Source organism: Myodes glareolus, chromosome 18 (genome assembly GCF_982192425.1).
Source record: "Myodes glareolus chromosome 18, mMyoGla1.1, whole genome shotgun sequence".
NCBI classification, from domain to species: domain Eukaryota; kingdom Metazoa; phylum Chordata; class Mammalia; order Rodentia; family Cricetidae; genus Myodes; species Myodes glareolus.
In genome coordinates this window covers 65,937,561-65,964,752 of record NC_142043.1, presented here as the reverse complement: position 1 = coordinate 65,964,752, position 27,192 = coordinate 65,937,561, and the positions used below count along the sequence as shown (strand labels likewise).

The 27,192-nt window shown below is 52.5% G+C and overlaps 1 protein-coding gene across 2 annotated transcripts in view; it reads right to left on the bottom strand.

Moving 5' to 3' along the window:
* Cpne5 (copine 5) overlaps positions 1-27,192 on the bottom strand; it is an 85,466-nt gene that overhangs the window by 22,425 nt on the left and 35,849 nt on the right. Inside the window, exons 7-11 of one of the 2 annotated variants that reach the window (XM_087898360.1) lie at positions 23,055-23,114; positions 21,269-21,319; positions 20,949-21,012; positions 8,588-8,691; positions 4,163-4,267 (exon numbers count right to left, since the gene is read on the bottom strand). In XM_087898360.1, the coding sequence (XP_087754486.1) occupies positions 4,163-4,267; positions 8,588-8,691; positions 20,949-21,012; positions 21,269-21,319; positions 23,055-23,114 (384 nt within the window). The remainder of the gene's footprint in view (positions 1-4,162; positions 4,268-8,587; positions 8,692-20,948; positions 21,013-21,268; positions 21,320-23,054; positions 23,115-27,192) is intronic. The other variant, XM_087898361.1, reaches the window with a different exon arrangement.

Sequence of the window (27,192 nt, the reverse complement as noted above, 5' to 3'; positions counted from 1 at the left end):
AGGTGTGTTACATTTGTTTACACTGCATTTGTTTAATTATGTAAAGATGTGTTGCTGGTTCACCTTGCCTGCCTAAGGTACTTGATTGGTCTATTAAATAGCCAATAGCTAAATTAGAGGTTTAGGAGGGACTGGTGGGCAGAATAGAATAAGTAGGAGGAGAAATCTAGGCTAGGGAAGAGATAGAAAGAGGGAAATGCCCCAGAGCCAGCCAGTCAGACATGGAGGAAGTAGTGAAAACAGGACAAACGGAATGAAAGATTTAAAAAAAAAAAAAGGCCCGAGGCAAAACATAGATGAAGAGAAACAGGTTAATCGAAGTTATAAGAGCTAGTGGGACATAGATAAGGCCGAGCATTCATGCCTAAGTCCCCATGTCATGATTTGGCCCATAGAATGCCTGTTACAATATACTGCAGTCCCCTCTGGACCATGGCAGTAAGAATGGCGGTTCAGGGCAGGGGAAGAGGTGTTTCCACGTTCACAAGGCCCTAGGGCTGACAGACCCTCAAAGGCTTATCTCTCCCCTAGCAGATAGCCTGAGAGAAACTGTAGTGAGGGAAAGAACAGGCCTCCGCCAGCATCACAGGGAGTTGGGTATGGACTGTCCTTTTCAAAACCAGCGCTTTAGTGCTACACAGGGCTGATAAGGCGGCCCTGCCTGGCCACTCCCTGTGCCACCCTCAGTGTTTAGTGGCTCCAACAGAGGCAAGCGGCCAGTGTTGGAATACTCTCAGCTCAGGTGAGTTCTCAGCACCTTAGTTCCCATGTGTACAGTGTGTATGCTCACTGTCATGGTGTGAGGGGATAACAGCAGCCTAACCCAGGTGAACCTGGTTTAATCACAGAAATTCTCAACTCACAGAATGCTAAGACAGAGGACAGAGTCTGGGAACACCAGGGAAAGGGCTTCTTGTCCCCTGGGCCTTGTCTGCCACCCCAGGGCTGGAGGAGTTCGGATCCTACCACCTCCTTTGACTTGAGCTCTGCTCAGCTGGGCCATTCGGGTTTGGCTTTGTTTGGGAAAGGAGACACACAGAAAAGTGGTAAGAGGGATGCCAGACCAGGGATGAGCCCAGAGGTGGCATCTACAGAAGGGAAGGCACTGTCTCGCTCTGACACAGACTCTGACCCTCCATCTGTGAAATGGGCACATCATGAGGGAGGTTCCGAAGGTTATTTCTCACGATGTAAGAAAACGCGTGTAAGCCGATCGAGACCAGTGAGATCCACATCCTAAGTATCCCATAATTTTAACAGCATGAACTGCTTCTACCCCATCATTCTGGGATACTGTACTCTCTCAGCAGACACCCAGCCTTCCACTATGTTCGCCTAGCTTAGCTCCCTGGCAGCGGCCCTTCCTCAGCCTCTTGTCTCCCACCCCACCTTCTTTTCATTGCTCTGGGCCTGTGGCCTCACTGACTGGTCTCTGACTCCTCCCCTGTGAGCTGTGCCTGGCCTTCAGACACTCACGTCCCAGGATTAGCATCATGGCAGCAGCCGTGACAGCTCCTCTCCAAACACAACTTCCCTAACCTAGGATTGTTCTTTCCAAACTGGCTGTGGGTTGCCTACGGGCTGTGACACAAAACCAAACCAAATCCTGCTCAGACCCAGCGTGTTCAGAGGAGTCTGGCCTCGTCACACTCCCATCACTCGGCACCACTCTTGGAGGCACAGACTGCCAAGGGAGAGCATAGCACATGCCTGCCAGACAGATAACAAGGCCTTTTGAACCTTCTTGCCGTTCCCTGCTCCCACTCCCCTCCGAACCATCTGAGATTGATGCCAAAAGGACCTTGAAATGCTTTAAGGGTTGAAACGACCTCACCGGGGTGTCCCCATCTCAGGTGGCCGGAGTTCACGCCCCTCATCTCTGAACAAAGTTCTCTGAGCCTCCCCAGATGCCCTGCCACACTGTGTCATGTCCATTTAGGAAAAGATTTTAGAGCCAGCCAGCACCAACTCCTGTGTCTCTCTCCAGCATGGCTGGAAGCACAATGCTGGACGGCCCCCAGCCCTCTCTGGGACTCATCTTCTCACCTATGAAGCGCAGTCATGCTGGAAGCCATCCCGGATTGCCGGGAGGATGGATGGACTCCCCACCGGCCTGGGGCAACCTGAGAAGTCAGTGGGCCCCCAAAGTACCCATCAAAGCGACACCCTGTTCTGAGTCTGCCAGAGAGCCTACAGGAGAGGGACAGTGGCCTCCGACATGGCACCTCCTTAGGGAGCTTGGGGCAATTCCAGGCCAGGGTGGGTCAGCCAGACACGCTGGCCCCTGAATTAATTCTGCCGCCAATCATGTCAGAGTCAATCTGTGCCCGGCCATGGAGAAGGAGAGCCAGCCACCCTGGAGGAAGATGGAGCTGGGCTCGGGCCTGTCTGCTCTTCCCACCACTCGCCTCCTCCAGGGGACAGCGGTTAGCCCAGGCACTCTCATGATACAGCTGGAGCCCGGGAGCCCCTCCCTGGCGAGGCAGGTTTATGAGACTGTCCCGCCTGCCCTCCCATCTTCTCCAGGCTCTCCATCCTTTCCAGGCCCCTTGCCCAGTACCCACACCCCCAACCTTCCAGCTGTCCCCAGTTGTCCCTTTCCCAATTCCAGGTGTCAGCAGGGGCTTGTTTGACAACATTCACTTTGGGCCCCAGTTCCTTCTGCAACGATTACTTAGCTGTCTCCGGAACTTGTGTATGTCTGCATTCCCATGGTCAGACCAGGAGGTCCCAGAAGATAGAGACAGCCACCTGTCCTTGCATGCCACATAGTCAGGGACTCGGTGCTGGGCATAAGACACTGAATACCTAGGGAACAGACTGCTGTGTTTCTGTCCCAGGCAAGAGGACAAAAGGGAGCCACCTTGCACTTTAGACGAGCTCTTGTTAGTGTCCCCGGAGGGCAGAGAAGCCAGAGCCTTCGTCCAGGCATTGATGAAACCAGATGCAAAGATCACAGCCAAGCACCAGGCCAAACTCTGGCAATCCAGTCAAAGAGAGCGAGGAGGGAATCCATGAACAAGTGAGAGTAAGATCGTGATGGAGAAATCTAGAGACAGCTGAACCAAGTTCGTGGAAAATCATAAACTCTGGACAGACAGCTGTGGGGCCTCTGTGGGAACCCTGGCGCTAGGACCAGGCTCTATCCCTGGTGCAGGAGCTAGCTTGTTAGAACCCATGATCTATGGTGAGATGTCATGTTCGGCCTTAATGCAGAGGTGAGGGGCTTGGTCCTGCCCCAAATTAATGTGCCAAACTGTGTCGACTCCTCATGGGAGCCCTTACCTGTTGGGAGGAGTGGTTGGGGGGAGGGGCGGGAGGCAGAATCTTGGTTGGAATGTAAAATGAATTGAAAAAAACAAATATTAAAAGTGTCCCTGGAGGGAAACAGGCACCAGGAGGCCATCCATCCACTCACCACCCCCATACATATACCCTTGGAAACCCTGTGCAGAGTCCCAGTGTACCCCAAGAAGTCTGTTCTGATGCCCCAGGGCTTCTGTGGGAGCAGACACCCCACTTCTGCAGCCAGTGTTTAGGTGACTTCAGGAAAACCAAAACTCTCTCATGGCTCCCATCTGACCTGCCCCCCTGCTGTCTCCAGAACCTTCTGCAGTGGATAATGACATGTTTCTCTGTATGATTACTGGATTAATGTCTGCCTCCCCCACGAACACTTAAGCTCCGTGACGCTAGGTAGAGGGTGAAGTGGGCACATTTGCTCCCAGCCGACTTCCCAGTTAGATCTAGCACGTGGCAGGGGCTCAGGAAAGGAGCAGAGGGGATGGGGATGCTGACTGTGATGTTATCACTCCTTCTGCTGGCCTCCTGTGAGCCCTGGGAGGGCAGCAGGATTCCCAGGCTCATCTTTCAGGGAAGGACAGTCAGTCAGGAGACTGACAGGTGAGAGCCTGCCTGGGCTGACTGCTCCCTTAGTTAGGGGCAGAACTCACTCGGGCACTGGTACCAATGCACGAGGATGAGGAAGAGGACAGCCTGCCTGCAATATGATGAAACATTTCATAAATCTTGTCATTCCCGCCCTCACCCCTCACTGATGCCCACCAGGTTGGCTGGGACTGTCCTTGGGATCCTGACTCCAGAGCAGGGCATCCCAGGTACCCGCACGCTCCCCCCCTGAGGAGCAGGCTCTTCATCTCACCTGTCATAGTCCCCATTGCACAGGGCCCTCACCGGGATGGAGAAGGTTTGCCACACTGGGTTGAGGGTGTTCTTCATGACCTCGGTCTTGTGACAGATGGTGAACCTGGCCAAGAAGAATCGAGGGAAAGGCGTCAGGCCTGAGGCTCAGATGACCAGTGTCGCAGCCTTCTCTGACTTGTGCGGAAGGAGCCACCCCCAGCAGCCATAGCCACACAAGATGGCACAGCAGAGAAGTTCCTGAGGGAAGCAGGGCCCTGACTGGAGCAGTGCATCGAGCGGGGAGCGTCAGGGGCCTGAGTTCTAGCTACCGTGCAACTCTGACCAAACCCTTTCTCTCTGGGCAGTTCCTTTCCCGGGAACCCGGGAGCTGAACCTCAGGGCTAGATGGGTGGGTGTATGTAAGTGTGTGCCTGTTGTCTCCACCCTGGGACACCTCCTCCATTCCCTGGCTCCATCTTTGTACTCCCAGCCAGACATCACCCCCAGGACTTCTGCAACCGCTATGTCTGGAATGCACAAACCCTGACCGTCACAGCCCGTGATCTCTTCCCTGCCAGGCTTCTCCTTCCTGTCTCATCGGTCACCATCTGACATGGTCTAGTTCTCTCAAACATTCTGTCACGATCTGTTAGTGAAATTGAAGGTCCGCAAGAACTAAGGGTGTTCCTGATGCAGCCCAGAACGATGGCTGCGGTAGTAGGCAGTCAGTCATCTTTTATTTCTTTGTTTCTTTGTGATAGGATCTCCCATCACTTAGGATGGACTTGAACGTCGGATCTTTCTGCCTCTGCCTTTCTTGTGCTGGGATTCCGAGTATTACCACCATGTGTAGCTATCAACCATTTAAAAAAAAAAAAAAGTAGCTAGGTGCGGTGGCGCATGCCTTCAACCCTAGCTCTGGGGAGGCAGAGGCAGGGGGATCTCTGTGAGTTTGAGGCCAGCCTGATCTGCAGTTCCTGGTTCTAGGACAGCCAACGGCTGTCTAGAAAAACAAACAACAAATCAAAAATTATTCTGTATGTGCCTGAGGTAGTTTCTATGTACCACATATTTGCAATGGCTTGTGGAGGGCAGCAGTGGATGTGGGCTCTCCTAGAACGGTGATGCAGGTGATAAGGAGCCACCCAGCACGGCTGCTGGGAACCAAATCCAAACTTCCTTCAACAGCAGTAGATGCTCTTAATGGCTGAGCCATCTCTCAAGCCCCAAGTCATATTTTCGTTGTTGTTGTTGGTTTTCCAGACAGTGTTTCTCTTACTACCTCTGGCTTCTGGTTATATTTTAAAAGGAACTGATGAGGGCGGGGCCTTGTTCAGTAGTACATGCTTCCTACCAGGGAGCTCTACCTGCAGCAGCCCCAGTGTCTGCTGAAACGAAACACAACGAGAAAAAACAAAGTAAAAAAGAGCCTCCAGGCATGGTGGCTCACACCTTTGGACCCAGCACTTGGAAGGCAGAGGCCAGCCAAGGCTACACTGTGAGACACTGTCAAAAAAAGGCTGGGGAGGAGCTAGGCAGGCAAGCAGGAGCTGTGCATCCGGGGAGCCAGTCCACAGCAGGCTTTCCAGTCTGGTGGACGCAAAACCCTCTCTCCTTGGGCCACCCTACACCCTTGAGTACCTCCAGCTGGAATCCAAGCACCTGCTTTGTTAACTGTGCAGATGGGCTGTCTCTGCTGCTCCTGCCACGGTGTCCTGCCCACTCCCCTTGCCATGCTAGCCACCTATGTCAGGAACAGCCCTGCCTCACGATGGGCAAAGCTCTCTGGGCACCCACCCCAGAGACATTCCAGCTCGGAAAGGTCACCATGAAGCGCCAGTACCCCTCCCGAGCCCACACAGCCTGTACTGTTTCTTCTTCAGCAATTTTCAAGTCAAAATGTCACTCCTGTCACCAGGCTGAGCGTTTCTCTTCTGTGCTCTTCCACGCCCACCCACTGGAGTGTGAGATCCACGTGGGAGACCTTGCAGCTAACCCTAGCTGGAGGAGGGGATGGGCATTGGGCAGGAGGAGCCCAATGCCTGGGGCTGGGGCAGGTGGCTGAGGGCAACAGAGAGGCGTGAAGCAGCTGATGGTGGGGACCCAGACTGCAGAGGCCCCCTGGGCTTCAGGTATCTACCCAGGAACATTCACCCAGCTGCCTCGGTCCTCCCACATAGACCTCTATCCTTCCTGACCACAAGCGGGTCTCCTAAGCGCCCAGCCCTGTTTCCCTCCTCCACGTTCCTTCCTGGAGCCTGGGTGGTCTCTGTTCTGTCCCAGGTACCAGCTGAAAACCACTTCCTTTAAACTCCACCATCAGCTCCATAGGTTTCTCAGCTCCCCTGCTGTACCTGCCTGGCAGGTACCACGCTCACTGTGCCAAGTGGTCCCTGCAGATGGAGCATGGGTGTAGGAGAGTGTCAGACAGATGTGAGTCCCAGTCCTAGGGCCAGCTGTGCATCCCAGGCAAGCCTTCCCGAGTGTCCTTTAGTGGCAAAGTATAAGAAGAATGGGTAGGGCTGCAGAAATGGCTCAGTGGGTAAAGACACTTGTCTAATGATCCGAGTTAATCCCGAGGACCAGGATGATGAAGAGAGAGGGCCAACTCGCACAAGGTATCTTCTGACACAGATCATACAGATACACACACACACACACACACACACACACACACACACACATAGTCACACACATAGACACAGACACACACACAGGCAGAGAAAGATGACACACAGACACACACATAGACACACAGTCACACATGCACAGCCGAGACAGACACACAAACAGACATCCACAGAGACACTCAGACACACACACACACACACACAATTTCCTAGACTTGCACACTCCACTTCCCGACTGCCTCTAGCTCCTGCTGCCCTGATGGACCTTCCAGCTGTGACCCAAGACAGAGCCGTCCTTAAGTAGCTTTGGTCAGGATATTTCCTCACATCTGAAGGCGAAGTGACAAGGTGGCCACTTTGGCAGGGAGCATCCTAGAAGGTTCTGTTGGGTTGTACCTACTAATGCTCAATCAGGGCCCTGCAGGCAGCTTGGTTTGGTGTGGAGGGTATGGAGGGTGGGGAGGGGTCACTAACATGAAGACAAGAGCAGGACCACTCCAGGATGGCCGGAGTAGCCTGCAGTGCCTACTGCCTCCTGGAAAAGGTCTTGGTCCCCACAGGTCTCCATGAGGACCCTCTGCCCCCTCCCTGCCCTGCTCCCACCCACAGCTCAGCCTGGGCACCTCCCACCCGATCCCGTGTCAGTCACAGTCACGAACCCCAGATCCTTCCCACACAGCCCTCCCAGCGCCGCTCTCCTCCCTGCAACACTCCTCTGCTCTCCATCAGGGCCCTGCGGGCCAGGGCTCAGCCTCTCCAGAGGGAGCCGATAGTACTTGGTCACCAGAGTAGAGGACCCAAGCCTTTTCCTCCCCCTTCCCCACCCCCACCTCTAAAGCCAAGTCAGAACGTTCGGGAATATTTGGAGCACCCTGCTGGGAGTCCTCAGAGAGACAAAGCCCTTTGTCATGCAAATGATCACACCTAATTTCCTGTTCAGTAGTTCAGGTTCAAAAATCAGTTTTCTCTGGCACTGAAATACACCTCCTGCCTGCTGCTGCCCTGCCCCCAACACACACACACACACCACGCGTGCACACACTGGCACTTCAGCACAAGGGGCCAGTGTGTGCTGGGCTCTGTCTCTGCACAAGGTTGGCTCTCTGGCCCATCCAGCACTCTGCTCCTTGCTCCACCCCAAGGACCCATTTTCTTCCTGCCCGGAGTTTCTCCAATTAACCCTCCTGGCCTCATCACTTCCGCCTTCTGTAGAATCCCAGAACCGGCTACCTAAAAGAGACTCTGGAGATTACCTCATCCAACTGCTTCATTGCATAGGAGAAAATAGGCCCAGAGAGGAGACTTAACTTGCCCTGGGTCAACAGAGCTGGTTGGTGGGGGAGAACCTAAATGCTCAGATCTTTAGCCCAGGGTCTTTCTCTGTGCTGCTGACCTACATTGGCCAGCGTGCTGGGTATGTTTCCCTTAGATCTAGCTTAATGAGAAGGAGGGGAAATACGGTCCTTCAACCCTACATTTCTGAGGTAGTTCTGCTTGGTAGAGTGTGGGGCTGTGAGGAAAAGTCTCCGCTTTGCCTGGTCTGATACGCAGTCAGGGGAATCCTAGAAGGTGTTCTGAGATCTGTGAGGGGAGGGGCTGGGTTGTGCAGCATGAGACATTTCTGCTGTCACCCCGTTTTTGCACGCTCCCCAGGCATACACAGCGCCCACCATTGCTGAGTGTCAATGCCAGGTCCCCACCTTGGCTTTATCAGGGCCTCAACGCCACACAGCAGGGGCCTCAGGAATGGCCACACTCTCCCGGCCCTGCCCAGTGCACAGGTGCCTTGTGGGGGGGGGGTCAGGGGGACTCACGTTCCATCCTCGTTGCTCCTGTAGAACACCAAGAAGGGGTCGGATTTCCCGAAGAAATCTTTCTTGTCCAACTTATTGGCACAGAACTGCATTGTGGCGACATCCTGGAAAGGAGGGCAGGGTGGTGAGGCAGAGGGATCCCAGGGACTGGCAAGGGCAGTCAGGGTAGCGTCTTGTTTTTGTTTTTCAGGACAGGGTTTCTCTGTCTAACAGTCCTGGCTGTTCTGGAACTCGCTCTGTAGACCAGGCTAGCCTTGAGCTCACAGAGATCCGCCTGCCTCTGCCTTCCGAGTGCTGGGATTAAAGGCGTGCGCCACCACTGCCCAGCAGACAGGGTAGCATCTTAAGTATGGTGGCACAAGCCCCAGGCACATAGGCCTAGAGGGCCTGAAGGCTGGGGAAGCAGATGGATCTGAAGTTGCCCTAGGTTTGAACCCTAGCTCTACCACTTTGGAGCTATGTGACCCCAAGGAAGGCAGATAACCTTTCGGAGCCTCTGGTTCCCCTCGCTGGGGTTCGTGGGGTGGCAGTGAGAAGCACAGGAGATGGAGAGGAAGCGGTCCATGTGTAATCCCTCCAGTGCTCACCATGGCGACCAAAGACCATTCTGAGCATGGCCTGCTGAACCTACAGCCTGGCACTGCCCACGATGCCCCATGCCCCCATCTACCTGTATGGTTCCCATACACTTGCGGCTCTAGGCATCCTCTTCCACTAACATGGTGTTCCCACCCAACACTCTAAGGGGGGTGGGCCAAGCCATAAATCGGGGGCCAAAGGCTCATAATGGGGAACGGGTGGGGTGTGGGGAAGGGAATGGGGTGGGGGATAAGGAGAGGTCTACCAAGCTCATCAGGCAGAACTAATTTTGACCCCCAGACCAGCTCCCTGCCCCACTGCCCTGACATCTGTAAGGAGGCAGCCTGGCCCTCTGAGGACCCTGTCCGCCTCCTCGGTAGGGTCACACCCCTCTCAGACCCCCCCCCCTCAGGTTTCACCCTCAGGCTTATCCCACCTCACATCCTACCCTCAGGATGCAAGCCCCTCCCCTTGGCTCTGTGCTCTCCAACTCTGCCCTTTCAGGGTCCTGCCCGCCCCCTCCCCCGCACTGTGGGGGACCCTGACCAGGCATGGCAGATGTCCACTCGATGTTCACCTTTTCACCTAGCCCTTTGTGGCCGCCCCAGGGAAAGCGCCACTGCGCCAAGGGGCTGCTGGCCATCAGCGTCTCTCTCCTCTCTTTTGGAGGTGAATGACCAGTAAAGAAGAAATGGGGATGGAGATGCAGACGCCACAGCCACCAGGCGCAAAGACAGTGGGGAGGCCGAGTCATGCATATGGTGCCAGCTGGGAGTACGGCTACTGCCTGAGACAGCCTCCTTCCTTCCCAGCTGTGCGACCCAGGGCACATGTTCCCCCTTTTTGTGCTCAGTGTCCCCACCTCTAAAATGGGGGCCACGGCAGTACCTACCTCATAAGCTTGGAAAGTGTGGTGGTTTGAATGTAACTGGCCTCCATAAACTCAAAGGGAGTGGCACTATCAGGAAGTGTGACTTTGTTGGAGTGGGTGTGACCTCGTCATTGTGGGATGGACTTTGAGGTCTCATTTATGCCTAAGTCACTCTCAGTATCCCGGATCACTTCCTGCGGCCTACAGTCAGCTCCTCCTCCAGCACCATATCACACCGTGACGACAACGTGCCGAGCCTCTGAACTGTAAGCCACCCCAATTAGACGTTTTTCCCTTTGCAGGAGGTGCCGTGGTCTTCACAGTGACAGAAGCCCTGAGACAGGCGGATAAAGTTAACTGACAGGGACCCAGAGCTGAGACCAGCATACACGGAGCACACGAAATACTGTGTGAAAGCTACCACAAGTTCCTGCTCCTTTGTACATGGCACATGGCGTCTCACCTCCTCCTTGTGTGTTCCCACAAGGCCACACAACATCAGCAGACACAGAGCAGTGTCCCACCAGTCAGCTGACAACCATTTGCCTTTTCTAAATGAGGAAGCTGGGGGTGGAAGGGTGGTACCCTGCACAGGATGGCAGGTGGTGGCTGGGGAGCAGACAGTCAAACACCGGAACCAGGCCTCACATGCATCTCTGATGCCCCCATCTTTGATGGCCCCTGCGGGACAGCCAAGTGCCTCTCATAGACTCACTTCCCTGCTTGCTTCAGGGCAGGCTGATTTCGGCATGGTGCAGTGTGGCAGCACGGCTTGCAAGGCCAGCATTTGACAGCATTTGAGAGGCTGAGGCAGGATAGTAGTTCCAGGCTAGCCTTGGCTACACAAGATCATCTGGGGTCTGTGCCCTCTGGGCTTGTGCAAGCAGGTCACCAGGACAGAAGAGCCTGCTGTACACAGTGGCTGGGGCAGGAGGGCCCTCATCCCCATCCACCTGAGGGGGAGAAGGATAGGGGTCCAGACCTAGCGGGGTCCAGGATCCTGGAGCTTCAGAAAGCTTCAGAAAGAACAAGGGAATGGAAGAAACCAAGCATTCCCAAGGGTGCCACTTCACCCTTGACCCTTCTGACCTCCACATGAGAAACTCATGTTTTCTCATGCAAAGTGGAAGTGGAAGCCTGGGGCAGTTAACCTGCCTGCCCCATCTGCAAGGGTACAACCTGGTTCGTTCAGGACTTTGACCCACCCAGAAAATTCCCCAGGCTTCTAAGTCACCAGGACACATGCACTCAAAGTTCTAAACCTACCCCTTGCCAAAGGGAAGGAACACTGCCCCATCCCACCTCCTGGGCAGGAGGAAGCCTTGGGTCCTAGTGGATTCCTCCCAGAACTGGGGGAACCAGAGTAAAATCTGAAGGTTCAAAAAAGAATTAGGTCCAGGCAGTGGTGGCAAAACCTTTCATCTCAGGACTTGGGAGGCAGAGATGTGAGTTTGAGGTCAGCCTGGTCTACAAAGTGAGTTCCAGATAGATTCCCCCCCAAAAAATAAAGAAAAAGAGGAAATTGTACGGCTTCTGGGTTAAGCGTGGCTGCCTGAGTAACTGAGAAGCTGGAATCGATGTTTTCTCATGGTAGCTTCAGGGAACCACAGTCTGCTTAGGGGAGCCCTGGGGACAGCCCCTGCGAGGCAATCAGAGGCCCAGTCCTGACTCTATGGGGCCTTGTGAGTGGGACACACTCAAGCTGACCCTAAACCAAGTCCACATAGGAAAGAACCCAACAGCAGAGCCCAGGAGCGAAGGCTTTTGCTGCCTTTTGAAGAACCTTGAGGGCTTTGGAAGACCAGGGAGGCAGCAGAAACTTTACATTGCAAGTAAATGTAACCCCCGAGTGTGGCTCAGGGGTACAATGTTTGTCCTGGGCTCATCGCCAGCAATAGAACAAGAAAAACCGTGGCTACCATTTGCAGGGTGTCAATAACCAACTGTCATCTGTCTATGAATGGCCGGGCGGTGGTGGCACACGTCTTTAATCCCAGCACTCGTGAGGCAGGGGCAGGCGGATCTCTGTGATTTCCAGGCAAGCCTGGTCTACAGAGCAAGTTCCAGGACAGAAAGGACTGTTACACAGAGAAACCCTGCCTCAAAAAATCAACCAAACAAATAAACAAAAACCAAGGCTGTATGTAACGTGCCTACCGATTTTTTTAAAGGTATGTGTGTGTGCGTGTGTGAAGGTGGGCATGCTTGTGGAAGGCACAGGGCAACCACGGTATTAGTTACACCTTGCTGAGACAGTCTCTGCTGCTCACTGCTGTGCAGGCCCAGCTGGCCGGCCCTGAAACTCCGAGGACCGACCTGTAGCTTCCTTCCTTGCTGTAGGAACAAAACCGGGGACGACAGCTGCTCTCACTGAGTATCCAGTTCTGACGTGGATTCTGGGAATTCACACTGTGGTCCTCAACGCTTGCACGGCAAGCGCTTTTAGCCACTGTGCATCTCCACAGGGCTATCTTGATGTCTATGTTTCATTTAACCCTATCGACAATCCAGTGAGGTGGGCACTGGCCTTCTGTTTATTTTACACAGACCGGGGTTCAGCAGTCAGGAGATAGAGGTTGGCGGATCTCTGTGAGTTCAAAGCCAGCTTAGTCTACAGAGCGAGAGTTTTAAACCAGGACAGCCAGAGAGGGATACATAGTGAAATGTGCTCGCTCTCTCTCTCTCTCTCTCTCTCTCTCTCTCTCTCTCTCTCTCTCTCTCTCTCCCATATGCACACACACACATGCATGAAAGGGCCTGCTGAGGCTGAGCTCCTGCCATTAAGCCTGACTACATTCAATCCCAGGTAACCACATAGTAGAAACAAAGAACCAATTCCTGCAAGTTCTCCTCTGACCTTCATGTTTGTCATGCGCATGCGTGCCCATTCACATACATGCACAACACATATAAAGTGTAAGCAGTAGAGGGACGACCAAGAAGGTGGAAGCACAGAGAGGGTAATGCTCCTGCTGGAAGTCACACAGCTAGGACAGAGCTGGAGTCACGCAGGACAGCTCCGGAGACAAGTAACTGAAATTCTAAATAATGACCCTGCACCCCCAAGGCAAGCTTAATTATGTTCTAGAACCTTCAATGGAGGAGGCAGAGAAGCGTGAAATCACTTACAAGAGCAAGCCTCTGACTCCAGCTGGGTGACACAGCAGGTTTCCTGTCTACGGTAGATAAGTGAGCCACAGCAGGCCCATCTTGATTCCAGCACACACACAAGCTACACCCAGGGACAGAGCCCTCTGTGACTACTGTACCCCGTCGCAGGACCCTTAGAGAGATTTCCAGCTTGTCACCAAAGCAAAGGTCGCTGATGAGCACTAGAGATGTCCTGGGGGGCAGGAATGGCTCAAGGTCCTGGCCTGGGATGAGGATGGAACCCGAGGGCACATGCTGGGCACATGCTGGGCAATCCGTGACCTGCGTCACAGCCTCTGCCAGGGGAGGGTGATGATCTGAACCCTCCTGATCCCCATCAATGCGGTTAGCAGAGGGATCGAACTCTTGGCACAGTTTGAATCTGAAAAGAGGCAGGGGGGCGGTGCTGATGGCCTGGATCCCAGGGTTCCTGTGAGGGTTGGTTTTGGGGACTTGATGCTGAGTTGGGACTCTCTGAGCCCAAGAGATGCTGTTTCCAGCCTGGGAGCCCGTGGGAATCGGTGGCAGGGAAGATAAAACCCGCTCCCAAGATATATAATTTCCTGCAATTTCTGCCTTTCACCCTATCTTTTTAAAAAGCATATTAAGTTTCTCTAAAACAGCAGGATTGCTTCAATTTGCATATCTCCGCATGTTAATTGCGCCGCCTGCCTCAGAGATTCAGCAGGCAGCCTTTCTCTGCAGCAGGGCCAGGCTTCCTCCAGCACCTCAACCCTCCCAGTCCCAGAAGAAGGCTGAGGAGGTCAGAGGTCAGCAGGCATGGTGCCCACTAAGTTGCCTTGGGTGAGGAGGCAAATTTGAAACTTAAGGGTGCCTCAAAGGCTCAATGATCAAAATAAATGTTTTAACATCACTAAAAAGAATAAATGCAAAAAAAAATCATCCATGATAAACAGAACACTAAAATGTTGAATGAGGAACATTTTTATAAACAAAGCAACTCACAGAAAGTCAGGTAACTTGCCTGGAGTCACACACCTGGCAAAAATGGCAGTTGAGTTCTTAACCACCTTACAAGCCAACCCTGAAAGACGTTTTTAAATGGACAACAGGATCACGGTGTTATCTATTGTCTTTTGGCCTGTTGGGTTTTCCAAATTTTCTAGAATTAGCACAGTCAGATTAAAAAGGCGCAGTGTGTGTGCCCCTGAGTCTAGAATGCGTGTGTGAGTGTGCGAGGGTGGGATCAGGATGCTAGAGCGATAGCTCTATCAGTAAAGCGCTCACTACACAAGTCTGAAGGTCTGAGTTCAAATCCCAGCACCCACTGTAAACTGTTGGGCACGGTTGGCTCAAGATTAACAGGCAGAGAGAGGGCATCAACTGGGCACCCAGCCTAGCCTACTGGTGAGCTCCAGGCTGGTGAGAGCCTGTCTAAAAACCCAAGGTGGACAACACCCGAGGAACGACAACCAAGGTTGTCCTTTGACCTCTGTATGCACATGGACATACAAGCACACAAGCAAGCGCAAGAAAGCACTCAAACACATGCACACATATACATATACACATGAACACATACATGCATGCATATACATGCACAGATACATACATATATACATGCATACACACACACACACACACACACACACACACACACGGTATTACTTAAAAAAAGGAGGAGGGCTGGAAGCAGGCGTAGTGTCGCAGAGGCAGAGGCAGAGGCAGGTAGATCTCTGTGATCTAGCCAGGCAGGGCTACATAGTGAGGCAACCTCAAAACTAACACACAAATAAGAAAAGAGGGCTGCAGAGATGGCTCGGTGTTAGGAGTGCTTGCTGAGCAATCATGAAGCCCTGCATTCAGATCCCTGCACCCACAGGACAAATCACACGGTCTCTTGAGTACCTGGAACCCCAGTGCTGTGGGAATCAGAGACAGGAAGAGCTGGGGTTGTTGGCTGCCAGCCCAGCCTAACAAAATCCACTGCAGGGTCAGGGAGAGATCCTGCTTCAAAGGGGCCAGGTGGACAGTGATACAGGAGGACACCTGATGTCCTTCTCTGGGCTCTGCAAGGGCACTGTATGTAGAAATATGTATACACCCCTTCCCAACACACACACGCACCCCAAATCTATCCAGGACTCTGAAACTACATTCCATCAGGAGGTGACTCCACCTGGAGCCAAGGAGGGTTGATGGAGAGAGAAGAGAGAGGGAAGAGAGGGAGAAAGACGGATGGGGGACAGCGAGGGGGCTGTGCTAGTGTCCACTCAGATACAGGTGGTGGTCACACAGCCTGGGTGCCGGAGCCTTTGTCGGTACACTAACTGTGAGACGGCCTTTGGTCAAGCTGGCTTTCCTTCGTTGTGATAACAGCCAGCTTTCCAAACAACCTGGTCAGCTGTGTGTCTGTGCATTTGATCCACTGAAAGCTGAAACCCCCCGCTGACCACTTTCCTTCCCACACTCTCTGAGCCTGCGCATCTAGGAAGCTGACCTACATCCACTGCTTGGAAGAAAATGAAACAATCAGGGTAGGATGTGAACTGGGCGTGGCAGCACATGTGTACAATCTCAGCAGGAGCGCCGCTGGGGCGCTTGAGACCCATGTGGGATGGATAAGGTGTTCCAGGCCAGCGTGGACTGTAGAATGAGGCGGTGTCTCAAAACTAAACAAACCAAGGCCAGTAAGATGAGTCGGTTGGCAAAGGCACTTGCTGCCAAGTCTGACAAGCTGAGTGTGATCCCCAGGCCCAACACAGTGGAAAGAGAGGACTAGCTGCCCATGCTTCCTGGGGCATATGGACACATGCATGAACACACACACAGAGTAAATGAATAAATACATGTAAAAACAAACAAAAAAAGGATAGGATGTTTGATGCACTATTATTTCACTGTATTGCAGAAGAAACTATATTCAATAAATGATGGTCAACTCCTCCTATGAGGAAGCTATGAAACACTCATTTCTACGACTAGAAACAGGAGCTTGTGGTCCAAATACAAGTTACCATATTGGCTGGTTGTATGGCACACACCTTTAATCTCAGCACTTGGGAGGCAGAGGCAAGAGGATTTCTTTGAGTTTGAGACCAGTTTGGTTTACATAGTGAATTCCAGGCTAGCAAAAGCAATACAGTGAGACCCTATCTCAAAACAAAACAACTAAACAATTAGGTACCAAATTATACCAAAAAAGATGTATATATGCACCTGTTAAAAAGGCAGTGGTGGCGCATGCCTGTAATCCTGGCACTTGGGAGGCAGAGGCAAGCAGATCTCTGTGAGTTCGAGGCCAGCCTGGTCTACTAAGTGAGCTCCAGGACAGCCAGGACTACACAGAGAAACCCTGTATTGAAAAACAAAACAACAACAACAACAACAAAAAATCATCCAAATGTCAGTAACAGTGATTATCTTTGGGTAATTTTTCTGGATCTTCCCAACTTGTACAGAATTAGCATGGTATTTTTCTTTGTTCTATTCCACATGTGTGCACATGTGTATGCTTGTTCTTGTGTGTGTAGGTACAGGCGTGCAACTGTGTGTGCATACGTACTTGAGTGTGTAGAGGCTCGAGGAGAAGCTGATGTTTGGCACCTTCCACGATCACTTTCCATCTTAGTCTATGAGGCAGGTGTCAATCAAACCTACAGCTGGCAACTGTGGCTCCGACTGCTAGCTTGCTTGCTCTTGGGGAGGGGGGTTCATATCCACCTTCAGAGGCTAGTATGACAGGGCTACCATGCCCACCTAGCATCCATGCAGGTTCTCGGGATGTGAACTGTGGTCCCGCTGTTTGTGCAGTGAGTGCTTTAACCACTGAGCCGTCTTCCCCAGACTAATATGGTTAATGTGATATTACATACACATATATATTTAAGCATCAGAGACAGCGCCTTTGTTTTTTGTTTTGTTTTGATTTGACTAGAGAAATTATTTCTCAAACTAAGAAATTATACACTGTGTTTTAGGGAGGATGCTCATGTCTGTTCTAGCACGGGCAACACGCCTTCCCTATGCTTCAGCCTGAATGCCAGAGGACCCACACCCTACACCCACTTCACCCCATGGTTTCCTCTTCTCTCTCTCCTTCCCTCCCATGGCTATCCTCCTCCAAAGTCTGCAGCAATGAGAAACACTCCCCCCAAGTCCCCTAGACTCCTTGGCTGGCAGGTTTCACAGAATCTAGCCCTTCACTAGGCATGGTGATTTTGCAGCACACCTTTGATCCAAGCATTTGGGAGGCAGAGGCAGGAGGATCTCTGAGTTTGAGGCCATCCTGATCTACATACAGAGAGAGTTCCAAGACAGTCAGGGCTATACAGAGAAACCCTGTCTTGAAACCCCACCCAAAAAAAGGGGGGAAAGGGAAAGAAAGAAAAGAAAAAGAACCCAGCCCCTCCTGCCACCATCCCCACTTGCAGCCTGCCTGACCAGTCATCACCTCTCTCTCCTGCCTCCAGGGCCTTTGGATAGGCTGCCCGCTTCCCAGGGAGCTGGTTGCAAGAGCTTAGCTCCTACCTGCTTTTCCACACGGGCACATAATAAATTGCCCACGGATTTTCCTTCAGGACCAAGAATGTCGTGTAGCAGCACGTGTGATAAAAAAGGGGCAGCGGGTCTGACAGAATGGAGAGCCAGGGCAGAGAGGCTGGGACTGCAGGCTGGTGTTTCTCACACTAAATTAGAACAGCGGGCAGCGGGCAGAGCGAGTGAAACGCTGACTTGCTGACTTGAAACAAATGAATTCCTGAGCAGTCTAGAAATGGCTCGCGGGTGGGGAGACCCCAGGATGCTGCAGTATGGAGCTTGGATTTCCTATCCCTTATCAGGAGCCTGGAGGATGGGTACCAATCAAGGTTATCTAACAAACCAGAAAAGCCAAGAAGGTCCAGGCCTTCCACTGAATGTGCAGCCGGCTCCCATCTCTCCGAATTCCACTCCCAACGCTCAAAGCTGGCTTCTTCACTGACGGCTAGAAGCCCACAAACCTTCAGGGCTACCATCCAACTTATCGAGAAATTGTTCCTTATCTATTCTGGTTGAGACAGGGTCTCACTATATAGCCTAGGCTGGCCTGCAACTCAGAAATCTGCTTGCCTCTGCCTCCTGGATGTTGGGCTTAAAGGCAAGCACCACCATATCTGGCCCTTTCTTTTCTTTCTTTTTTAAATGAAAGAGAGCCGGTGATGTAGCTGGGTGGTGGATTGCTTGCCCACCCGGAGTGAGGTCCTGGGTTCAATCTCTAGCATAAGACGTGTTTGTGAACAAGAGCCTCAGGGAGCTGAGGATCTTGCAGGAATACATCAGTACACCTGCTGGGCATGGGGAAATGTGGGTGTCTAGGGGGCTGGCCCTCACCCTGTCAGCATAAGGGCCCCAACCGTATTTGCATCAAATCTGATTGTAAGAACCTTCTTGGCATTAATATTCTACATGAGCAAGGCTTTTCTTTTACTTACTAAAGTAAGCCTGTGTGTGACAGGCTGGCATCCACTCGATCCTCTGCTGTCCCTGGCCACCCACGCAGGCTCCAGGCTGAAGGCAGGAAGCCCCGCGCCTTGCAGACCCGCACCCCACCCTCTCCCTTTGATCCTCCCACCGAAAGCCGGAGTTGCAAAGCTGCTCACATGTAATTATTTTAATTCAGCCAGATGCTGAGAATTAGTGTCTTTTCCTCGCAAGGATTCTAGGGAAAGAGAGAATTCAGCCAAAGATATGCCAGAGGAAAAGGGAGCCGACAGCCTCTGGAGGGAGGGAGCCCCTAAACCTCCCCAGTGTGGGCACAGCCTCCAGCAAGAAAACTACTGTGTCCAAGGATGAAAGAGGGGGGAGGAGCAGGGAAAGGAAAGAAGAGGAAGAGAAGGGGGAGCGGGGGCGGGGGTCCAAAGGTGGTAAAGGAAGATGTTCACAAGCCGCTGGGAAACCGAGTAACAGCGTCAGCCCACCAAGCCTGTCCAAAGTGCCCTAACGGACGCTATTTAAAGATACACCAAGGAGGAGGTCATTGCTGGGCTAAGAGTGCAGAGGAAACTGAATTTGGACCGTCAAGTGATTCCCATGCAGCCTCTCCTGAGGATGGATGGGTATATATGATATCTATTTATCTATAAGTCTGTCTGTCTGTCTATCTATCTATCTATCTATCTATCTATCTATCTATCTATCTATCTATCTATGAGGATGGCAGTCACCACCCTCAGCACCTTCATCCTCAACAGTTAACCCGACTGCCCCACAGCAGAGGAGCCTTGAAGCTCTTGAACTCAGAAACAGAAAAATGTGTCCTGGTTCCAGGCCTGGTTTGTGCAGCTAGGCCCTCCTTTGACACAGTGTCCGTCATCACTAAACACTCTGCTGGACTTCCCTGGCTAGGCTCTTATCAGATCCTCAGTGCACACCAACCACAGCAGCCCTGCCCAGAGTGTAGATGCTGGGCGAGCCTGCTTCCTGGTGTCTGGGCCTCCGCTAGCCAGCTAAACAGACAGCGAGGGCCACCACCGGGGCCCTCTGGTCACCTCTCGACAGTCCATTCTGTTTCCACACAGAAGTCCCAGGGACAAGGTTGTGAAAAGCCGGAGTTGCTTTTCACCCCACATTCTGCTCTAGAACAGGCTGCCTGGGTCCAAACCTCATCTCCTGGGTGACTGTGTGGCCCTGGACTTCAGCTCCCCAGGCTTCGGTCTCCTCAACCACCGAATGTCAGAAACTTCATACTACACAAGAAGACATAAACAAGTCTACATCTATGAACCATTAGTGTAATCTAGAATCATCAAACAGGCCATGAGAAATAGCACTCTACCTACACAGATGTGACCATTAGTTGTCTCCCCCGCCCCGCCCATTCGAGGAAGGGACACTTGGCCTTCTTTCTTCCTTTAGGGCAAGCACTCTGAAGCTGAGACATACCTCAGCCCCTACTGGTGGATGGCAGCTCTGATCCAGGTGGGTCAGAAAGTCCTGTTTCTCCTCCTTCCCACTGTCCCCAGATACTCAGGCCTCTCTCCCTCCCAACCCCTCACTGGCCTCAGGGATGCCTGGTTTGGTGGCCTGTGGGCAGAGCCCCGAGCTTACAGTCAGCTGATCTGGAGTAGAGCCCATGTGTGCTCCCTCTTGTCTCAGAGAGAAGCTGGAGCTTCCGGTGAAATGAGACTCTCAGGTCCTTCCCATGCAGAAGCGAGACTCATCCCTTGACAGTGGTCAGCACCCTTACCACATTTTCCCTTTGTCGTCAGCCATCGGAGCCCTGACCCCTTTCTTGGTGCTGAGCCACCCTATGGGCCGCACTGCTCCACACTCCTCCAGAAGAGTCAAAACCAAAGGCTGCCGGGGATTGCAGACTCCTGGCTTCCCGACAGCCACACCCACCCGGATTCCTATCCAGACCTACCCACACTCACGTCCACCCATGCACACACACTCACACTGATACCCACACACTCAGACATTTTCTCCCTCTGTGGAACAGAGGGTGCCATCCTGTGCCAGGGGCAAAGAGAACGGTGGCAACCGAATGTCAAGTGTGCCAGGCTGAATGGCTTTGGTCATCAGTGCTGGCCTGGGGCAGTCTGGGCTGAGGGACGTGTATGTGATTGGACCCAGAAGCCTGGCTCTGTGGTGCAGCTGATCCCTCGTGCCTTGGGTCTCACTCTGTTCAACCACAAGGCTGGAATCTTCTAGCTCCGGTATCACGGTCTCATGCCAGTCGGGTCACAAGGAACCCTGTCTACCCCAGCTCCCTCCAGGGATGAGTCATCCTGGATCATGGAGAGGTACATTGCTACTCACCCTACAGTTGCTCAGCTCCTCTGCAGACAGGATGATGGAGCCACACTTCTTCCCTGGGACACCACTGAGGGAGGAAAGACAAAAATGACAAGCCAGACAGGGACAGACCAACCCGACATTCCTGGGTCAGCCGCTCCCAAGCCCGCCCCGTGCCATCCAGGCATCTACACCCAACAGCCCTGAGAACGTCCCCAGAAGTGCCTGGGTAGTGTGGCCGAGAGCATTGTGTGCTGGGGTCAGGCCCTCAGCCTGATGGCCCGCCCCCTGCTCCCAAGGCCCACCAGGGGGGGTCTAAGAATGGCAACAGCACCCAGACTCACCCGGAAGCTTCCGGACCAGTGGTTCTGAAGCTTTCCATCCAAAGACCACTTCTGTGGGCAAAAGACCTTGTGGGCTAGCCACCCTGTACCCAGCTACCCAGGGTCCCCTGGTGTTCCAGCTCTGAGCCAGTCTGCTTCACTAAGGAGGAGCAGCTAAGGATGGGTTAAGGTCTTGGGGAGGGGTCCTCTCTGTGGCTCTTGCCTGCAGCTACCTCCATTTGAATTCCCAGGGCCAAAAGACACCCCACTTAGTGAGGGGCCATGTAAGACAAGGGACCATCCACGGCAGAGAAGCCTCTCCAGGAAGGTGAGCCAGAGAGGGGATCTACTGAGGGTGTTCCACCACATGTTCCTCTTTTCGGTGGAAGTGGGGGGCATGACCCCAAGAACTAGCCCATGCCACTTTAAGGTTTGAGACTAAGTTGGGGGATCATAGGGTCACTGAGGGGGAGAGTCACGTGTGAGGGAAGCTGTGACTAGGGTTCTGGCCCTGCACACACTTGGGAGTGACACAGAATCTGCTTTCCGGACACCCACGCACAGGGCCTGGTGCAGAGAAGGCCCTCGACCACACAGTCTTGCTGTGCCACAGTGGTCGCTGTGGAATCCAGACCCCGTCGCCTGCCCTGTCCAGGGCAGCAGTTGCTATTGTGGAACTCTTTAAGGACCATGGATGGAGCTTTACCCAGCATCACTTTGGAGGGAGACACAGCCCAGGTTTCTCCAAGCTGGGTGAGCAGATGAGGGGCCAACCAGGCAGGTGGCGGTGCTGCAGCTTGGCCCCTACTCTCGGGCAGTCCTTCCCCACACACTGGCCTGGTAGAGACCAGAGTCCTCAGCAGCAGCCTCCTCCGCCCCTGGTTCTCCATCTGTTGCTCTGCCTTGGACTCCACCTTCTTTTTCTGGTCTTGCTTTTCCTCCTCTCTTGCCTCAACCTGCTCCCACCAGCTTGGCCTTCCTCTCCCCACCTCCCTCCCTCCCTCCCTCCGGACTTGATCCCCCTCTTACAGCCGCTATGTTCCCTCTCAGCTCGCTGGTATCCACTCTCCCCATAAACCACAAGCCACACTGGTCCTGAGCCGTGAGGGGTCCACATATGGCTCCTCCAGGCTCTTTCCTCACATGCAGGCAGCCGGGTGGGACTCCCTCACTCAGCCCCAAAGGTCCTAGGCCCACAGGGGATGAAAAAGAAACCAGGATGGAGATGCTCCTCAGGAGAGGAGAGGGAAGACCCATAGAGGGTCTGTGTTGGTCACGTTTTTTATGAGGGCAGCCAAAAGCACAAAGTCGGAGGGGGAACTGGCGAAGGAGACGGTCCTCTGCTGCCGGTGAGCTATGAGAGCAGTGCACGTGTGTATGTGTATGTGTGTATGTGTGTGTGTGTATGTGTGTGTGTGGAGGCGGGGTAGGGTGGGACTGAGCCAAATCAACTCCATAAGGAAGAGAAGGTTGATATTGAATAGAGAAGCCATGGAGGAGGGAGAGACAAGAGGGGTATTAGATGAGGAAAGGGAAGAAAGAGGAACTGAGAGGTCCCAGGCCCACCCACCCTCAGTACATGTCACTCTTTTGAGTCCCTCCCTACTCCCTAAAGTCCCAAGAGCCACCAGGGCTCACCAGGCTCCACCTCTGGCCCAGACAGAAGAGGGTAGGCTGTCATCTTGGTGCCTTTATCTTTCTACCCAGGGATTAACAATAGATCAGGAAATGGGCCCAGAGCAGGCGACCTCTTTAGAACTGACTGAACGCAGAAGGCCACGAAGGCCACAGCTGCATGGTGACCTACCCGTTAGACACAGCTGGCACAGGTTTGCCTGTCCGGGAGTTGAGGCTGAATGCTCCTATCCTGTGGAGACAGAGGAAGAGAAAGCCAAGCGTGAGCCCACGACCCCAGTCCTCATGGTCAGAACACAACCTGCAGATTTTGGGAGCCTGGCTTCTGCCCTGGAAGTCACTAAAACAGGACCAAAAGCCCAGACCACAGGAGGGACACTTCCCAGGGCAAGTCATGCTACCCCTGAGGTGTTCAGAGTGGGGCCCCAGACCAGCGGCCCCAGCGAATGTATCACATGCATGCCTCAGGCCTACTCAGAAACCTTGAGGTGGATTGAGTTTCTCTGCTCCAGGTGACCCAGACACCTGCCGCAGGTGGAGATGGTCTCTGTCACATCATTGGGCCTCAATCAATGACTTAGACCATTCCTCCCACTCGCATGCTGAAGACCCAAACCTCAGCACTATATTATGACTATATTTGGAGACAGGACCTTTAAAAGGGCTGGAGAAATGGCTCATCAGTTAAGAGCAAGAACTGCTCTTCCAGAGGAACCAAGTTTGGTTCCCCTCTTCTGGGCTCCGAGGGAGCCTGTACTCAAGAGCACATACCCACTCACCAATACAGACATACACACTTAAAGAAAAATAATTTAAAAAAAACTTTTAAGAAAAAAGGAGTTGATTAGGAACTGAGGTCACGTAGGTGGGGCCTGACTGTCCACACACAGAAGGGCGGACTCCATGCAGACAGAAGAAAAACTACGGTCATCCTGAGCCAAGGAGAGCGGCCTTAGCAGACTGAACTCGGTCGGCGCCTTGACAGGGCCTGGTGGCACAGGCCCACAACGCCAGCATTTGGGAGGCTGAGGAGGAAGGGTCTCTCTGAGGTCTTCCTGGGCTGCAGACGAAGACCCTGGTCCCCCCGACAGAAAATCTCAAAGGAAGCTGTGTGTGGTAGTGCACGAGCAATCCTGGTCCTCAGGAGGCTGAGGCAGAGGATCTCGAGTTTGAAGCTGCCCTGCAGTGAGGCTCTGTTTGAAAACAACAGGGTCCCCCTCCACCCTCAAACACAACGAAACCAAACCAACGCGGTCATCGCTTCAGAGGTACAAGGCTCTGGTTCTCTGACCCTCTGGGACAGGCCTCTGGATGTACAAATCTCTTAAAAGGCCACTACAGCATCCGAATAGCAGCCACACTTATTCTGCCGCATATTTTACTTTACTATTTATTTGTAAATAAGCAGTAAAGAAATTTGTAAATAAACTCCCGTAGCCGAGTCTGACCTTCAATTTATGTAGCTGAAGATGGCCTTGAACTCCTCCTGCAGGGTTACATGCATGCACCACCATGCCTGGCATCTCCTGTATTTTAAGCCATCCTTAGGTGTCTTATGATACCTAACACAGAGTAAACCATCGGCATAGGCTGGCTGGACTGCATCATCCAGAGAATGGTGGCCAGGAAGATGACAACACACGCTCAGGAATATGCAGCCTTTTAAAAAGCATTTAGTTGATAGAGTACACGTATGTGGAGCCCATGAACACCGAGGATTTCCTGCGCAGATTTCATCAGCACAACACTGACCCTCACATCTGTCCCAGAATAGATGCCCAGTAAACAGGAGCTGCTGGTGGGGTTTAGTCATGAACGGCTAAACTTAGAAACACAAGACCTCCTGGGGGAAAGGACCTGCCTCCCCCGCAGCATTCCCGTGACTCCACATTTCAGATCTTGCTTGTCCTTGGGCACATCTTCTGTAGGAAAGACCCCTCCATCCCCTGCCCAAGGTGGACAGGTGACAGCAGGCAAGAAATGGACCTATAACTGCTTAGGTGTAGACTCAGGTGGGAGCTGGGAGGTGTAGGCACAGTCCTGGGCTTCTCCTTAGCCAAAGGGAGTAGGAAGGTGATGGGAGAGGGCAATTGGGAAGGAGGAGGATGAAAATGCACTATACGCATCTGTGAGACTGTCAAAGAGTAAAAATGATAAATTTAAAATATACAAACTCGAATGAAAGGCCCTGAACACTGCTATTGAACAAGAGCTCATTGGGAATTCTCCTGGGAAAATCCCACTTTTCTCTCTTCCTCTTTTAAATTTGTTTTTGCTACTTATAACTTGTGTATGTGCGTGTGTGCATGTGTATATGTGTGTTTGCACATGTGTGTGTGCACAAGAGGCCAGAGATGTCCAGTCCAGTCCTTTGCAGATGGAGTTGCAGGTGGTTGTAAGCCACCTGGGGTGGGTGCTAGGGCAAAGTTGTACACTACCACACAACGGCTGCAGTATGAGGTTTGGGTTTTTTTTTTTTGTAAGTTTTCAAGATTTATTTTTATGTACATTGATGCTTTGCCTGCATGTATGTCTGCATGAGGGTACAAGATCCTCTGGAGCCGAAGTTAAGGACAGCGATGAGCTGTCATGTGGGTGCTGGAGAGTGAACCTGGGTTCTCCAGAGGAATAGCCAATGTTCTTAACATCTACCCAGCCCTGAAGTGTGTGTTCTTAACTTGTGAGTCATCCTTCCAGTCTTGGGAACTGGATAAAAATTTTGGGCCTCTTTAAATCTATAATTCAAGTTGGGTGATGGTGGCACATGCCTTTAATCCCAGCACTCAGGAGGCAGAGGTCGGCTATCTCTGTGAGTTCAAGGCCAGCCTGGTCTACAGAGTGAGTTCCAGGACAGTCAGGGCTACACAGAGAAACCCCATCTTGAAACAAACAAACAAACAAATGATAATAAATTTATAATTCAACCTTATCTACATAGTGAGTTCCAGGCCAGCTCATGCTACATAAAAGACCCTGTCTCAAAAAACAAAACAAACAAACACACAACTCCACATGCAAAACCTTAAAATAAATAATAAACTAAAAACAACCAACCAAACAACAACAAATCCTTAAAAATTCTAAATGAAGTCTTTGTTGGTTTTGTGAGACACCTAAATGAACTGAGTAAAAGCGACCTCTTCACGTGTTTCCACGACTTTCGAGCCTCCAAGGACAAACGAAATCTACACTCTGCTGTGTTTTTAGGAGTTACCTTATTCTTATTTACATGTGTATGTGCCTGTGAGTATGCATGCAGGTGCCTGGAGTCTAGAAGAGGACTTTGGGTCCCCGGAGCTGGAGTGACAGGTGATCCTGAACCACCTGACGCTGGTCTGCAAAGCAAACTCAGGTCCCCTAAGGCAGCAAGTGCTCTTAACTGCTGAGCTGTCTCAGCCCCCATCCATACCGTTGTTGTGTTTAACCAGTTAAAGACGTAAGTGTGGACACACGTGTGTGTGCCTGTGTGTGCCCAGAGGCTGATCTCCTTTCTTCCATCACTATATAAGCCAAGGCAGCGGGAGCCTGGAGCTTCGCATTCTGTGTAACCAGTCAAGAGCTGACCATGCCTCCGAGGCTGGGGTCACAGGCGGCCAAGTCTGTGGAGCTTGTGTGTGGGGGCTGGGGATCTATTCTTCATGCTCGGGTGCTTTTCCCACGACACCGTCTCCCCATCTTCTTGTATCACAGTTTTTGAAGACTGCCCCAAAGTCTTTAAGTACCATAATCTCCAAAACTGAGTTTTTCTCCTGATCTCAATAAATGGTAGCTATTGTTAATTTTCTGGGACTCCAGAGATGAGACTTTTGAGGGGGAAAAAGAAACCTTTCTTGGGGTCCTGATTCTACCATGTAGTGGCTGAGGAGTTACAGGCAAGGGTCTAGGAGAGTCTGTTCCTTACATACACACCAGACACACACACACACACACCAGTTAGGAACTATAGTGTGAGGACGGAAACCTGGCAGAAGCCAGTGAGGGGTTCATGCTCAGTTCTGTCTGAACCCCCCCTCTCTCCTGCCTGCCCTGTGACCTGGACATTCGTCCTAGTCTGTGCCCGCCCTTGCCAGGGCCCTGCCCCAAGGGCTTCCTCAGGAATAAGGACAAGCCATCCACAGATGCACAGAGGGAATCCTGGCGACTCCCGATCCCAGAGGCCACTCAGAGTGACAGCTCTCCTGTAGACTATCAGAGGTGGGAGGGTGAGAAGTGCCCCCCTTTCCTCCCAGTTCCAGCCTGTTCTTAGCTCCAGCTCACGTCTACACCTACACACTGTGAATAAGTGGAGGAATATGCTGTGCAAATAAATC